The sequence below is a fragment of the Ranitomeya variabilis genome, chromosome 1 (assembly GCF_051348905.1).
Source record: "Ranitomeya variabilis isolate aRanVar5 chromosome 1, aRanVar5.hap1, whole genome shotgun sequence".
Classification (NCBI taxonomy): Eukaryota; Metazoa; Chordata; class Amphibia; order Anura; family Dendrobatidae; genus Ranitomeya; species Ranitomeya variabilis.
The window spans coordinates 743,605,600-743,620,901 of record NC_135232.1 but is presented as its reverse complement, the minus strand read 5'-3'; the positions used below and the strand labels follow the sequence as shown (position 1 = coordinate 743,620,901).

Genomic DNA, 15,302 nt, shown 5'->3' with positions numbered 1-15,302 from the left:
GAGACAACAGTATCATTTTGTAAACTTTGATGCACTCCCATTATAGACAGATCAGCCCTGTGTGTGATAAACGCGGTCTGACCCAATCATCTGATGTCTCGCTCAGTTGGATGCTGAGTATTTCTGCTATCCACTGCGGATCATCTGATGATTACAGGATCCTGACCGAAGGGGAAGATGTCACATGGAAACAATGATTGTCGTTTCCTTTCTTCTCATCATAGACCCAAGAAACTGACTCTGAAAGGTTATAAGCAGTATTGGTGCACATTCAAAGACACGTCAATATCCTGCTACAAGAGTAAAGAAGAAGCGAATGGAACCCCTTCTCATCAGATGAACCTGCGGGGTAAGACAAAGACATGGGACATATAGTATTAGGTAGTTCTATTCCTGTACATAGGAGCAGTATTATAGTCGTTATATTCTTATACATAGGGGCTGTATTATGTTATATTCTTTTACACAGGGGCAGTATTATAGTAGTTATATTCTTGTACATAGGAGCAGTATTATAGTAATATTCTTGTACATAGGAGCAGTATTATAGTAGTTATATTCTTGTACATAGGGGATAGTATCATAGTAGTTATATTCTTGTACATAGGAGCAGTATTATAGTAATATTCTTGTACATAGGAGCAGTATTATAGTAGTTATATTCTTGTATATAGGAGCAGTATTATAGTAATATTCTTGTACATAGGAGCAATATTATAGTAGTTATATTCTTGTACATAGGAGCAGTATTATAGTAGTTATATTTTTTACACAGGGGCAGTATTATAGTAGTTATATTCCTATACATAGGGGATAGTATCATAGTAGTGTTATTCTTGTACATAGGAGCAGTATTATAGTACTTATATTCTCTTGTACATACAGGGCAGTATTATAGTATTTATAGTCTTGTACATAGGAGGCAGTATTATAGTAGCTATATTCTTGTACCTAGGGAGCAGTATTATAGTAGTTATAGTCTCGTACATATGGGGCAGTATTCTAGTAGTAATATTCTTGTACATAGGAGGCAGTATTATAGTAGTTATATTCTTGTACATAGGAGCAGTATTATAGTAGATATATTCTTGTACATAGGGTCAGTATTATACTAGTTATATTCTTGTACATAGGAGGCAGTATTATAGTAGTTATATTCTTGTACAAAGGGGTCAGTATTATAGTAATTATATTCTTGTAAATAAGGGCAGTATTATAGTAGTTATATTCTTGTACATAGGGTCAGTATTATAGTAGTTATATTCTTCTATATAGGGGTAGTATTATAGTAGTTTTCTTCAGTCAGAGCTGTGTGTTATTCCCTGAGGTGTTAGATATTCAGTAGTATTGGTAGTTTGTCGTCCAGTCACCAGTTCCCCATTTAGTTGTGCAGTAAACACACTTGCTGCCAAATGATGTCAGGCCACAGTCATGACAGATGGCGCCAGCAATACTTTTTTTAGGTACATTGATCTGCTCCAAGAGCCAGTGACTACGCTTTATGGAATGCTGATCCTCTGAGTTATAATTGGAGCTCCGTTCTATGATTTGGGAGAAGTGGTGGGGTCTTTGGGACCTGCGTCTCAGAGATGATTGGGTCTTGTGTGACATTTCCAAAATGAAACAAACTGTAATTAAAAAAAGCAAAAAATATTAATACTCCATACCTGTCAATGGGATGTCTGTGGCAGTACATCTAAGTCCTCGATGAGTGAGACTGAACTGCAGTACCAGACACAACCTCAGGACAGGTCTGGCGCTGTTTTTGGGAAAGAAAAATCTACCATTTCTGTTTCTCTTTCTGAAGTAATTGCTTTGGGCCACATTTGGCATCTCCAAGCAATGCTTTAGAAGTCCTGCTTCTGTAGTAGTAATTTTTCATACTTTTGTGACATGACGGTATCCTACAGAAGTGCAATGCAGCTAAACCATCGTCCAGATGTGAATGATTATTATGGCACATGTGATGTTCCCTTCCTCCACCATAGTTTTAATATGAATGTTCTGTGTAAGAACTTGGGGCAATAAAATGTACCAACTCTTCCTGTTTTCCAGGCTGTGAAGTGACTCCAGATGTGAACATATCGGGCCAGAAGTTTATCATTAAGCTCCTCATACCGGTTGCTGAAGGAATGAATGAGATCTGGCTCCGGTGCGACAATGTAAGATATTGCGGAGCGTCTTTGGCATCAATATCCGTTAAATGGTTCCAACTCTGGCTTTAGGTTGGATGGTGTCTGCAGCGGTGCCTTATTTTAATCACCATCCCATATGTATTACAGTCATAGCAAACACCACCTAATCATAACCACTGATCTATTGTGCCATACGTTGTCCAAATAAAATGTCCATACAACAGTCTAAGTAAGAGTGCTGTGCTGCCACCGCCATACACTGCACAAATATTTTACTGTATAGGTACCGGTCTAATGGGGCCCGACATCGGCACTCATCAGCTCCTTTTGAATAGTTGTTCTGCAGTCATCGGCAAGGGCCACTGCGCAGTGTGTAGTACAGCTCCATTCATTGTTTACATCTGGCCACCACCAGCTTGGCATGGCTGCCGGGTGTCGGACCCCACCGATTAGTTACTGACAATCTATCCTAAGAATCTATCCTAAGAATAGGTGATCAATATCATGTGCCCTGGGGATGATCCTTTTAAGGAACAGTGCAATGCAATTCTTTGTAAAATCTACTATATAATTGTCTAAGGGTACTTCCGTCTTTCTGTCTGTCCTTCTGTCTGTCGCGGTTATTCGTTCGCTGATTGGTCTCGCCAGCTGCCTGTCATGGCTGCCGCGACCAATCAGCGACGCTCACAGTCCGGGAAAAAAATAGCCGCTCCTTACTCCCCGCACTCACTGCCCGGCGCCCGCATACACCCCTCCGGTCACCGCTCACACAGGGTTAATGCCGGCGGTAACGGACCGCGTTATGCTGCGGGTAACGCACTCCGTTACCGCCGCTATTAACCCTGTGTGTCCCCAACTTTGTACTATTGACGCTGCCTATGCGGCATCGATAGTACAAAATGTAATGTTAAAAATAATAAATAAAAAAAAACCTGCTATACTCACCCTCTGTAGTCCGCTGAGCCGCTCGCGCCGCCCGCCATCTTCCGTTGCAGGTTGCGGTGGCAAAGATGGTATGGCAGAAGGACCTGCCATGACGTCACGGTCATGTGACCGCGACGTCATCACAAGTCCTGCGCGGAAAGGACCTGACGTGACGTCACGGTCATGTGACCGCTACACGGTCATGTGACCGCGACGTCATCACAGGTGCTGCGCTCAGACCAACCCTGGGACCGGAACCTGCCGTGGACTACAAGGGGCCCTCGGAAAGGTGAGTATATGTTTATTTTTTTATCTTTTAACCTGTGACAAACGTGGCTGGGCAATATACTACGTGACTGGCCAATATACTACGTGGCGCTGTGCAATATACTACGTAGCTCTGTGCTGTATACTACGTGGCTGGCAGGGCCGTATTTAGGGTTTCTGCTGCCCTAGGCACTTTTAGTGCTGCCCCCCCCCCCCCCCCCCCCCCCTTTGGTGAGTATGACACTATCGGCAGTGACTTTAGCAAGAATCGCTGATGTGAAAGTCGCCTTTTGCAGCAAATCCGGCAGTTTTTCTGCATGTGCCGCGTAACGGATCACTTACGGCAACACTGCGTTCGGCCTCATTCATTCCCTATGGGATTTGCGGCACTTATGATCTGGCAAATGCGGTACCATACCTCCCAACTTTTGAAGAAGGGAAGGAGACAGAAACTGTGCGGCGCAACCACAGCCATTTAGCACTGCTGATCACACTGTTTTATATACAATAATTATAAACGAAAAAATATGGCCACAGTGCTCCATACTGTATAACGGCCACGCATGATGCTCCATACTGTATAACGGCCACGCATGATGCTCCATACTGTATAACGGCCACACATGATGCTCCATACTGTATAACGGCCATACATGATGCTCCATACTGTACAATGGCCACACATGATGCTCAATACTGTATAATGGCCACACAGTTCTCCATGATACTGTATAATGACCCCCCCTCCTGTATGCATGGCTCATATTCCCCCCCTGTATGCATGGCTCACACTCCCCCCCCCCCCCCTGTATGCATGGCTCATACCCCCCCCCCCCCCCGTATGCATGGCTCATATTCACCCCCCCCCCCCCCGTATGCATGGCTCATATTCACCCCCCCCCGTATACATGGCTCATATTCACCCCCCCTGTATGCATGGCTCATATACACCCCCCCCTGTATGCATGGCTGATATACACCCCCCCCTGTATGCATGGCTGATATACACCCCCCCTGTATGCATGGCTGATATACACCCCCCCTGTATGCATGGCTCATATACACCCCCCCCTGTATGCATGGCTCATATACACCCCCCCCCCTGTATGCATGGCTCATATACACCCCCCCTGTATGCATGGCTCATTCACCCCCCCCCCCTGTATGCATGGCTCATTCACCCCCCCCCCCCCTGTATGCATGGCTCATATTCACCCCCCCCCCCCTGTATGCATGGCTCATATTCACCCCCCCCCTGTATGCATGGCTCATATTCAATCCCCCCCCCCCCCCCGTATGCATGGCTCATATTCACCCCCCCCTGTATGCATGGCTCATATTCACCCCCCCCCCCCCCCCCTGTATGCATGGCTCATATCCCCCTCCCTCCCTGTATGCATGGTGGCTCTGACTTATCTCCCATCCCCCCTGTATGTGTGGCTCATCTCCCATCCCCCCCTGTATGCATGCATGCATGGTGGCATTGGTGGCTCTGGCTCGTCATCTCCCATCCCCCATGCGTGGCTCATCGGCAGCCTGCCCCGCCGCTCCCCATCTATCTTGTGGCTGCCGCCTGCCGGGCTCCCCGATCCTCCTCCTTCATCCTCCCCGGCTCCCCCCGTCCCTGGCTGTCATCATACTCACCTGGCTGTGTCACCTCACACCGCGTGCAGAAGAACGGGATCCTCCACCTCTGTGCTGTGTCCCGGCGCAGCACCCTCGTCGTCCTGTATGAGCGGTCAGGTGGTACTGCTGATTTAAGGTCATGACCTTAATCAGCGGTACCATGTGACCGCTCACACAGCGAGGGTGCAGTCACTGAGAGCAGACCAGGCGTCGCTGGAGCAGGTGAGGTGAGTATGCATCAATCATAGTGTGTATGGGCAAGGAGGCAGCGGCGGTGGCGGCGAGGGGGGGGGCGGCGAGGGGGGAGGGGCTTAAGCCTTTAGGTGACCCCGGCCGGACCGGACTTTGCATAAAAAAAAAAAAAAAGAGCACACACACCTGCTCAGGTGCCGCCCCCCCCGCATGGCCCCGCCCTAGGCACGTGCCCTCAAGTGCCTAGTGGCAAATACGGCCCTGGTGGCTGGGCAATATACTACGTGGCTGGGCAATATACTACGTGGACATGCATATTCTAGAATACCCGATGCGTTCGAATCGGGCCACCATCTAGTAACACCATAAACTTCTAAATAACCTCTCCATACGAAATCTAATAACCATGCTATACAATGACCATTACCAATCTGGTGGCACCCATAAGGCTCTGGTTCTTCACTTGTTCGGATGTCCATGATAAAGCTCCATGGTGGAGGTGTACGGCACTTGTGCACCTTGAGTAGAATTGAATGGCGTAGGTGGGGGGGTCTGACCTTAGTCACTTGTATGTCCCACATCCTATTGAAAGCCTGAGCCTAGGTTGGGATTGTCCTCCTTTCTGGTGCTTGAGTTCAATCCTAGATCTAATTGGTGGTCTAATGCAATGTCTTCTACTGGATCTATGCATCTGTCCAATATTAGTCGCTTCTAAATGAAGATATTACTCTTACATTATCCTTGCAGGAGAAGCAATATGCTCACTGGATGGCAGCCTGTAGATTGGCGTCCAAGGGCAAGACCATGGCGGACAGCTCCTACAATCTAGAGGTCCAGAACATCTTGTCTTTCCTGAAGATGCAGCATTTGAACCCCGACCCGCAGTTCATTCCAGACCAGGTTAACTCCGATATCAACCCAGAATGTGTAGTTTCACCCCGGTATTTGAAGAAATACAAGAACAAGCAGGTAATTGAGATGTTTTGGGGTGCTTTGAACATGCTTTGGGTTCAAGGCTATGAGCATTTATTAATCACTTGTAGGATCCAGAAGCCTGTTTTGATAAGAAGCCGCATTAAGGGTTAATAACATGGTTGCTACATCCGGGAAGTGGCTTTTGTTGCTGGTCTAGAGGTCAGATGAGACGTTTCTGTCCCACAGAACTGGTGACACTGGGCTGCAGTGTAAAGCAGGATGTTCTGTGCTGGGGGAATGTGCAGAATGCAGATGCACAGGGCGGCCGGACCATCTGTACTGAGAGATTTAGGACATGGGTTATTATCCAAGAAATGGTACTATAATGAAAAGATAATTCGTTTACTGGGAATTCTTTCTAGAAATGAATCCGTATTCGCCTCCTTTCTGGATATTCCAGGGAATTGGTCTGTTGAGCGATTAGGTCTCTGCTGTGTGCTGTAAATTTCAGCTCAGACTTTGTTGATTTCACTTTGTTTTATTATTTCTACCTTTTTTTTGCAGATCTTTTTCTTTTGGTTTTTTTAATTTTCAATCCATATTTACTGTGTTTTCATGTTTATTTCCATCCTCTTACTATTTTCCATTTGTCGGCTCTTCCACCTGCAGCCAGGCTATGTAAGAGACTTGGTAAGTTCCAGGCACAAGAGTTCCTGTGTTGTGGATGGCATGACACTGGTTTTTCGTGCTTTGGTGGAAGTTATAGTGGAGTTTTCTGGAGAATGGGTGTTCACTACGGAGCTTTTTAGAGAAGAGTCAGTGGCATAAATAACAATTACCTAATACGAGATCAGCAGAATACATGAGGTTTTCTGCAGCGTATGTCACAAAACCTCTGTAGGAAACTGAAATTTCATCTTGTTTTCTCTGTATTTCTAAGCTTGATGCAGATTGATTTACATCTACATGCAATTTTAATGGTGTATAATCTGCAAAATTGCAGAATCCTATACACTTAGATGGAGCAACTCTGATTAACGTATCGGGAATTGCTACTTGTGCAATTGTCTGTTATTTGATTTCTGCACTTTCATAAAATGTTATAGTGTCCCTAATATATAGGAATGTCCATGACTAGTACCTAGTATTAGACCGGCATAGATACAGTAATGATCAGGGGCCGACATATCATTGGTGCAGCCTCACAGGGGCCCAGGAGATGAGGGGGCCAGATCCACATACGAAACAGGTGTAATTGTGCAATAGGATGAGCTTTTTGGGATGCAGTGCAAAGGGTCCATATGTTGTTCTTGCACAGGGGCCTCTTCTGTGTCTGCCAGTGGTCGTGATGCATCATGTCCATTGCTATTCCAGAGTCCCGCGCTTCACTTCTATTTACGAGCGAGCCGCTCATTGTTGGAATTCTTATCATCCGCTAGTAAGGCCAGGGTCACACTTGTGAGTGTGATGCAAGAATCTTGTGCAGCAATACCCGCCACTGTCGCCGGCACTCTGGACCGGAGCGTGCGGGTGCATGTACTTCTATGCTGCATGTATTTCTATGCAGCCGTCTGCTCCGGTCCCGAGTGCCAGCGGCAGTGCCGGGTATTGATGCGCGAGTTTCTCACATCACACTCACAAGTGTGACCCCGGGATAAAAAAGAAAGGATGTAATGATACGTTTATGGGATTGCAATGTGCTTATTAGTCGTTTGTTTGCACAAATATTACACAAGAAGGACAGGAATGCAGCTTTTACAATCTCCTGGAATTTGTGGTTCCCCAAGAGCTAAAAAGCTGCAGATTGCAAACCCTTGATGTACATTGCTCATATGGATCTGAAATGATGACTCTATAGGTACAAGCCAGTGACACAATCCAGAGGAGGGGTGTCTTTCAGTGTCTTAGAATCTTGTGCATAAGATGAGTCGGCACTGCCACCGTAATAATCAATATAACTTTCTCCCAATTGCAGTTAAATGTTCTGCTCGCAAAGCCTTTTTCATAATGAAATCGACTCTAATCATTTGCATGTGTCACAATTATTTTTCTAAACTAATTTACTGCATGAGTTGGGCATTATTTATCTGACAACTTAAAGACCTCACATAGGTGGATGAGTAAAGTCGGCCGTGCATGTTACATGGCTGTCAGCTGAGCGATGCTTCGGCCAACGGCCATCTCAGCCGACTCTCCAGTATACAGCTGACAGACCAATTTATATGGAGTCCTTTAAAAAGTGGTTGGGTGCATGGATAGGTGGAAAGCTTAAACATGGACTGATGGGCAGGTGGGTACCCGGGTGGAGTTGAATGGAGGGGTGGGTGCTCTAATGGAGTTGGATGGAGGGGTGGGTGGGATGGAGGGGTGGGTGTACGGGTAGAGTTGGACAGAGGGGTGGGTGCGCGGGTGGAGTTGGACGGCGGGGTGGGTGGAGTTGGACGGAAGGGTGGGTGGAAGGTAAATGTGGCTATATGAGCTTGGGTATATGGGTGCTGGGTGGTTGTACGGTCCCTATATCCAGTATTCAACAATCCAGAATATTTTCCACAACTCTCTACTTTTCTGTAACACCGAATGTTTGTCCTGGACATTTAATATTATTAAATCTCAATTCTTAACCATTTTCAAGTGAAGTAATGGTCCTAACTGAGGGGTGGCTACAACTGTATCCAGTCTTGACAATGCTCTATAAGCTGGAACCCAGACTGATACATTGTAACAAACTAGAAGAGGGGTTTGCACAGCTGCTGCTGATGTGCTCAGCTCACAGAGCATTGTCTACACTGGATACATTGTATTGGCTGAGAGCAGGACTATCTACAGGGTTCGTCACTTCTGAATGTCAGAAGTAGAGATGTCGCCAACTGTGGAAGATTGATAATCCAGTATAAAGTTGTAGAACTTTATATTGATCCAGTGTCACATAAATTGTATGAATGCAGGAAGATGAGTTTAGCACTTTGATATATTGGGTTTTTCATGTTCAGATTACAGCCCGTATTCTGGAGGCGCATCAGAACGTCGCTCAGATGAGTCTAATAGAAGCCAAGATGCGGTTCATTCAAGCGTGGCAGTCATTACCAGAATTTGGAATTACCCATTTTCTTGCCAGGTTAGTGATGTTTTCTTTGTTGCAGGAGATATAACATCTTTTCTTAGCATTGTCAAGTGTGTAATAAATGGAGACCTCTCCTCCCAGCCCCCAATTTTGCCCTTGTTGTTCTATTTACTAATGCAAATTGATTTTCTGAGCAGATTCCAAGGTGGAAAAAAAGAGGAGCTGATTGGCATTGCCTATAACCGGCTCATCAGGATGGACGCCAACACTGGCGATGCCATTAAAACCTGGAGGTTTAGTAACATGAAGCAGTGGAACGTCAACTGGGAAATAAAGATGGTGAGACCGCTGGGATTAAGGATTGGTCTGAGGGGCACTGTGAGTCTGGCATTAGGAGGGGTTATTGATGGCCTCTGGTCAGGCTGAATAGTGGGGGTGCTGGACCCGGATGATGGGATATTGATAGCTTTATTAAGACCCAGTGTAAGAAAAGTCCTTACTGAGAGCTGGAAGAGTCAGGAAAAATATGTAGACAATCCTCTTATCAAGCTGAGACTGAAGTTTATTCGGAGGTTTTGCAGCAGAACAGTTCCATGGAAAGTTAGTGAGATAAAGCATGCAGGCACGAACAGGAGTCCAGACAGACAAAGTAACGCTGGAATATCTGGCCATAGTCTAGCAATGCTGTGGCACGGTGGCAGACTGGTGGTGTTGTGGCCCTGAACAACAGTAACGGGCTTTTTATACATAACGACAGAGAAAGCACATTGCAGCAAAAGGGCGTATACATGATAACATACTGCAGAGAAAAACATATTTAAGGACAAAGCATACAATAATTAAGTGTAATGACTTTAAGGCTCTTTTCCCCAAACTCCATTAGACCTCATAAATCTCCATGTTCCTCTTAGCCACTGCATTAATCACATCACATTTTAACCCTGCCCTGTAATTCTTACTATATTGACAACTATATAAGTCTATTTTCCAATATCACTACAATGAATACACTTATTTATTGCCATATGTTACCCTTTTTCTGTTATCTCATTGCCCTGCAGCTGATCCAATTAACCTATGTTTATGTCCACTATACCTGCTAATGGCTAATGGCCATGATCTCATCTTGTCTCCAGTCTGTATGACTTTCAGAAGTACATCTTATTAGCTTTTTAGAAGCAGAATTACCGTATATAATCGAGTATAAGCCAACCCAATTTTGCGACAAAAAGCTGGGAAAACTTAATGACTCGAATATAAGCCTAAGGTGGAAAATGCAGCAGCTACTGGTAAATTTCAAACATAAAAATAGATACCAATAAAAGTAAAATTAATTGAGACATCAGTAGTTTAAGTGTTTTTGAATATCCATATTGAATCAGAGCCCCATATAATGCTCCATACACTTCATTATAGCCTCATAAGATGCTCCATACAGTTTATGATGGGCCCCATAAGATGCTCCATATTAAAATATGCCCCATATAATGCTGCACAAATGTTGATTATGGTCCCATATAATGTTCCACAAATGCTGATTATGGCTCCATAAGATGCTCCATAGACATTTGCCCCATACAGTGCTCCACAAATGCTGATTATGGCCCCATAAGATGCCCCATAGAGATATTTGCCCCCATATAACGCTGCACATGGCCCCATAAGATGCAGACATTTGCCCCATGTCCTGTTGCTGCGATAAAAAAAAAATAAAAAAAAAATCGCATACTCACCTCTCAGGCCCCCGGCACTTGCTATATTCACCAGTCCGCGTTCCACCGACGGCCGCCGCTGTCTTTCCCGTCCTCTGCACTGACGTTCAGGCAGAGGGCGGCGCACACACTCATCGCGTCACCGCGCCCTCTGACCTGAGCGTCACTGCAGAGGACGGGGAAGACGCAGCCATCGGTGGAACGGGGAACAGGTGAATATCGCACACTGCGTTATACTCACTTGCTCCTGGCGCGGTCCCTGGTTTTCCGGCGCCGGCAGCTTCTTCTTGTATTGAGCGGTCACATGGTAACGCTCATTACAGTAATGAATATGCGGCTCCACCCCTATGGGAGTTGAGTCGGGTCCATATTCATTACTGTAATGAGCGATACCATGTGACCGCTCACTACAGGAAGAAGCTTCTGGCACCCGGAGAACCAGGGACGTGCAGGGACCGCGCCAGGAGCAGGTGAGTATTATTACACAGCTGCCACTCCCCCTTCCCTTGCGACCCCTGGGTATGACTCGAGTATAAGCTGAGAGGGGTTAATTTCAGCCTAAAAAAATGGGCTGAAATTCTCGGCTTATACTCGTGTGTATATACGGTAGTTAGTTTCTAACTTTGCACAAGATGGCTGCTAGAGCCAACGTGGCTGTTCAATATATTATGGCTGACCATTCTCTTACACCAGAAAAACCCTTTAAAAGGTAATTCAATTGGCTACTAAACCAGCAGCTTCCTCAGGCTGCCCCCCAAATTTCCAGGTGTTTTACTAGGGAACATGGATGTCTGAACATAACCCTGACTGCTCTTCTGCCCCATCACTCACTAGCCATGGATGACGGTTTCCTTGTCCCCATACAATCCCAGATCAAAGTAAACCACCTCTGGGAATTGGCCACCATTTGCACCTTGTTCCCCTAAGCTGGTAGCTCCAGTTCCATTCCATTGTTCCTCTAACAACACTTAATGTTCCATGTTGTTGGAGTTCAGTCTTGGGGACATCTTGTCGATCCTGCAGCAGTAAAAGGCGCTAATGTATTTTCCACAATTTTGGGTCTGGGACTCTCTCTTTTTTGGAAATACTCAGTAATGCCTATTGTTTCCTTCACAGGTAACGGTGGAGTTTGCCGATGAGATGAGGCTCTCCTTCATCTGCACAGAAGTAGATTGCAAAGTAGTTCACGAATTTATCGGCGGATACATCTTTCTGTCCACGCGGGCCAAGGATCAGAACGAAAGTCTTGATGAAGAGATGTTCTTTAAACTCACCAGCGGATGGGTCTGAAACCTATGCTCACCGCGGTCCTTCACCCCCGATTACCAGAGCTTTTTTTTTCTACTTTTTTTTTTCCTAAGTATGCTGCTTAAGAAAAAACAAACATAAGCTTGAAATGTATCCACCCTAGGAAAGTTCTGCATCTAACAAGCTGTGGGCACTAACCAAAGCACTTCCACACTACAATATGTAGCCAGTACCACCTGCCGTCCGAAAAAGGCAGAAATCAAGTTGTTGGTTTTTTTTCTTTTAACCACTCGTATTTGCTGGTGGTTTGAGGACGCCTAACACAAGAAGGTGAACATGCAAGAATTTAAAGCCATTAGCCAGAAGACTATCAAGGGCTTGGACTATTACACAATAATCAGGTCTGCGTGGATTTTTTTTTATATTTCCAAAAAAGTTCTCCTTGTTGGGTTTTTTTTTTTTTTTTACCCTTTTGATGAAATGTTTTTAGCTTCTTTTTTTTTTGACACATTTAGCTCAATCTAAACAGAATCTTGTGCTTTTTCAAGAAGACTATGGCCATATAAAGGAAAATTATGGAGCTGGCTGACACTTTAAGGCCCAAGTTTGGGGTTAACCCAACGAGTTAGTTTGGTCCACGTCGTGGAGTTGGAGCATTGCCCTCATCTTGCCTCAAAATTGCTTTGATGATCATGTTCTCTGGGTTATTGGCAGCTGTGTATGGGCTGCGGTACATATACATTTAGTTACATTTCCCTCTTCGTTACCTTTTGCTCTTTTTCTGTCTGCACCATATAGTATTAAACAAAAATGTAGTGTTCACCAGCGTCCGATATGCAACGTTTTATGACTATATGAAGTAAAGGTCGAATGAAGTATGTTATTTTTTTTGTGTAACTTATGTAAAAACACAAATTTTATAAAATTGTACAGTGTTTATTTTTTTTGTTACAAGCTCACTTATTTTTATTTTTTTTTTTTCGTGGTGTTTTTTTCTGATTTTGTGTTTTTTGGGGGCTTTAGTTACATAATCTGCATTTAAGAATGTATTCCTTATTGTTATTTTAGTATTAAATATATTTCACTGCAACCTAATGGTATTTTTTATCACTGAAGTATCGATGGTCCCAGAAAAATCCGTGGGGGTCATAAATTTTGACTTTATTGTGAAAACGGCTTTTAGGTGTTTTTAATATTAAAAAATAAATAAAGCTATGGACACGTATTTTTATTTCTACAAGATATGAGACTTTAACTCAACTGCTTCGGTGCTAATGGTTTTCGTATTTCTTTGCTAGAAAAATTGGTCTTTCCCCAAAACCTTGTTTAAAGGGAAGCAGAGAAAAATTGAAGTGGCTGTATGGGACGTTAAAAACACAACTGCTGTCCTTCAGAAATGGCGCCACCACTGACTACAGGTTGTGTACGGTACTACAGCTAATCTCCATTTACATGAATGCCACGCACAACCTAAGGACAGTGGTGGTGCTGCTTTTTTTTAATTCTGTATAACCTTTTATAACATTAACACTAATCTCATTTATCAAAACCGACAGAAAACTTCTACTTTCAGTTTCTGACCAGTTTTGATAAATGAGGGCCATTCTTTTGCACATTAGACAAGTCTTTGGATTGATCACATAAAATTTTCTGTAGTCCACATGTTCACCTCTCTTGGGGGGGGGCACAATCCTTAAATGGTTAAATTTGATTTCCGAATTATTTTTCCAATTTAATCTGTGCAGGTGGAAATCTTCTTAAATATGGAGTTCATCCGCAAAACTGCAAATAATATTTCTAAATTCCATGTCCTAAATCTGACCTGGACGTCTTTTCCGTATTTTAATTTTTTTAATTTGACCCCCTCCAAGCCCCCCAATCCCAGAGAGGGTTATTTTTCCATTGTTTAGAGCAAAGTGCTGCATGAAACACCTCAGACATGCTGCGTAGTAAGGTATTATGTGCAGACATGATATATTATGATTACAAACTATGTATAAATGCTTTTTATTTTAAATAAAAGATAACATTTTATTTAACGTCTGTTGTGGTTTTGTTTGTTTTATTTTTGGTTGTGTTTGGTATTTGCCTTTTACTTAATGTAGCTGCAATACTAGACATGACCCATGGATAAGGGTGGCGCTGTTTCTGGAAGGAAGTGACCATGTGTTCTTATCCTGGACAACCCCTTTGATTGTGTTTTAAAGTCCAGTGTAATAATTATCACCGATCAAGTGAATGGCTGATGACTTATTTTGTCTAGAATAGTTACTTTTGAGAAAAACTTTACAGTCCACTGATCCATATATCTAATCCTTTTCTGTGTGATGCAGTCCCTGTATCTAATACTATTGTGTGGCGTACAGTCTGCTGAGCCATGTTTCTTTTTCTATCCGCGTTCATTATCCTATCAGCTGAACTGTGTAACTACTGATATATGAGAGTTGCAAGCACAATGATATGACTGCTCTGCTCAGATCTCTGTAAAGACCAGTGAGCATCACCGCATCAACTAACAGACTTGGCGCTGCCAGCCATCCTCCCTGACATTGTCCGTGGATCAGTATCTTTGTGCAGTCACCAATAGAATGTCCCTGCTCTGTGGTCCTAAACTTCATCCTCCCATATCATATCCTTATCCCAAAAGTGGCAGGAGGAGTGATGTCAGATGCATGTGAGCAGACCCCGCCCACATTTACTGCAGTCATAAAGCGAGCTAGCAGTACTCCTAGATAGTGACTGATTTCAGCATCTACTCCACCGAGAGTTTAAAGGTTGGAGAAAAATTGTGTTTAATATTTTACACAATTGAAATGTAGTTGTTGTTTTTTGGGGGTTTTATGCACCCTCAATACTTTCTATTTTTTCAATTGTTAAAAACATTTTTTTTCCACATTTCCTTTAAGACTGGGGCCACATGGTCATTTAGACCTTGACAAAAGTCTCACCTTCTAAGATTGTCGTGCTCAGCTGCTACATTGCAGCATGGTCCACGTGAATGGGGTCACATGTGACCAGCAAGTACTGAAGCGGTTGAATTTTACTGTGACCTGCTTGTGGAAGTATCTTGCGGGTCAAGATCTGACCCAATTCACTTGTATTATGTGGCAATGTAACAGCGCCACCCCTACTCACAGGTTGAGTTTTGTACTGCAACTCTGCTCCATTCACTTAAATTAAATTAATCTGCAATACCAAACCCCGGCCACTGATGGCTGAGGC

At 44.1% G+C, this 15,302-nt stretch overlaps 1 protein-coding gene across 5 annotated transcripts in view; it reads left to right on the top strand.

The window, feature by feature from the left end:
• Positions 1-14,119, top strand: part of FERMT2 (FERM domain containing kindlin 2) — a 61,413-nt gene extending 47,294 nt beyond the window's left edge. For 3 of the 5 annotated variants that reach the window (XM_077269774.1, XM_077269757.1, XM_077269790.1), the window contains 7 exons: positions 225-349; positions 2,056-2,162; positions 5,892-6,113; positions 6,729-6,749; positions 9,050-9,174; positions 9,318-9,459; positions 11,949-14,119. In XM_077269774.1, coding sequence (XP_077125889.1) covers positions 225-349; positions 2,056-2,162; positions 5,892-6,113; positions 6,729-6,749; positions 9,050-9,174; positions 9,318-9,459; positions 11,949-12,122 — 916 coding nt within the window. In that variant the 3' untranslated portion in view covers positions 12,123-14,119. The remainder of the gene's footprint in view (positions 1-224; positions 350-2,055; positions 2,163-5,891; positions 6,114-6,728; positions 6,750-9,049; positions 9,175-9,317; positions 9,460-11,948) is intronic. The other 2 variants (XM_077269781.1, XM_077269766.1) reach the window with 1 other exon arrangement.
• The last annotated feature ends 1,183 nt before the right edge of the window (positions 14,120-15,302 follow it).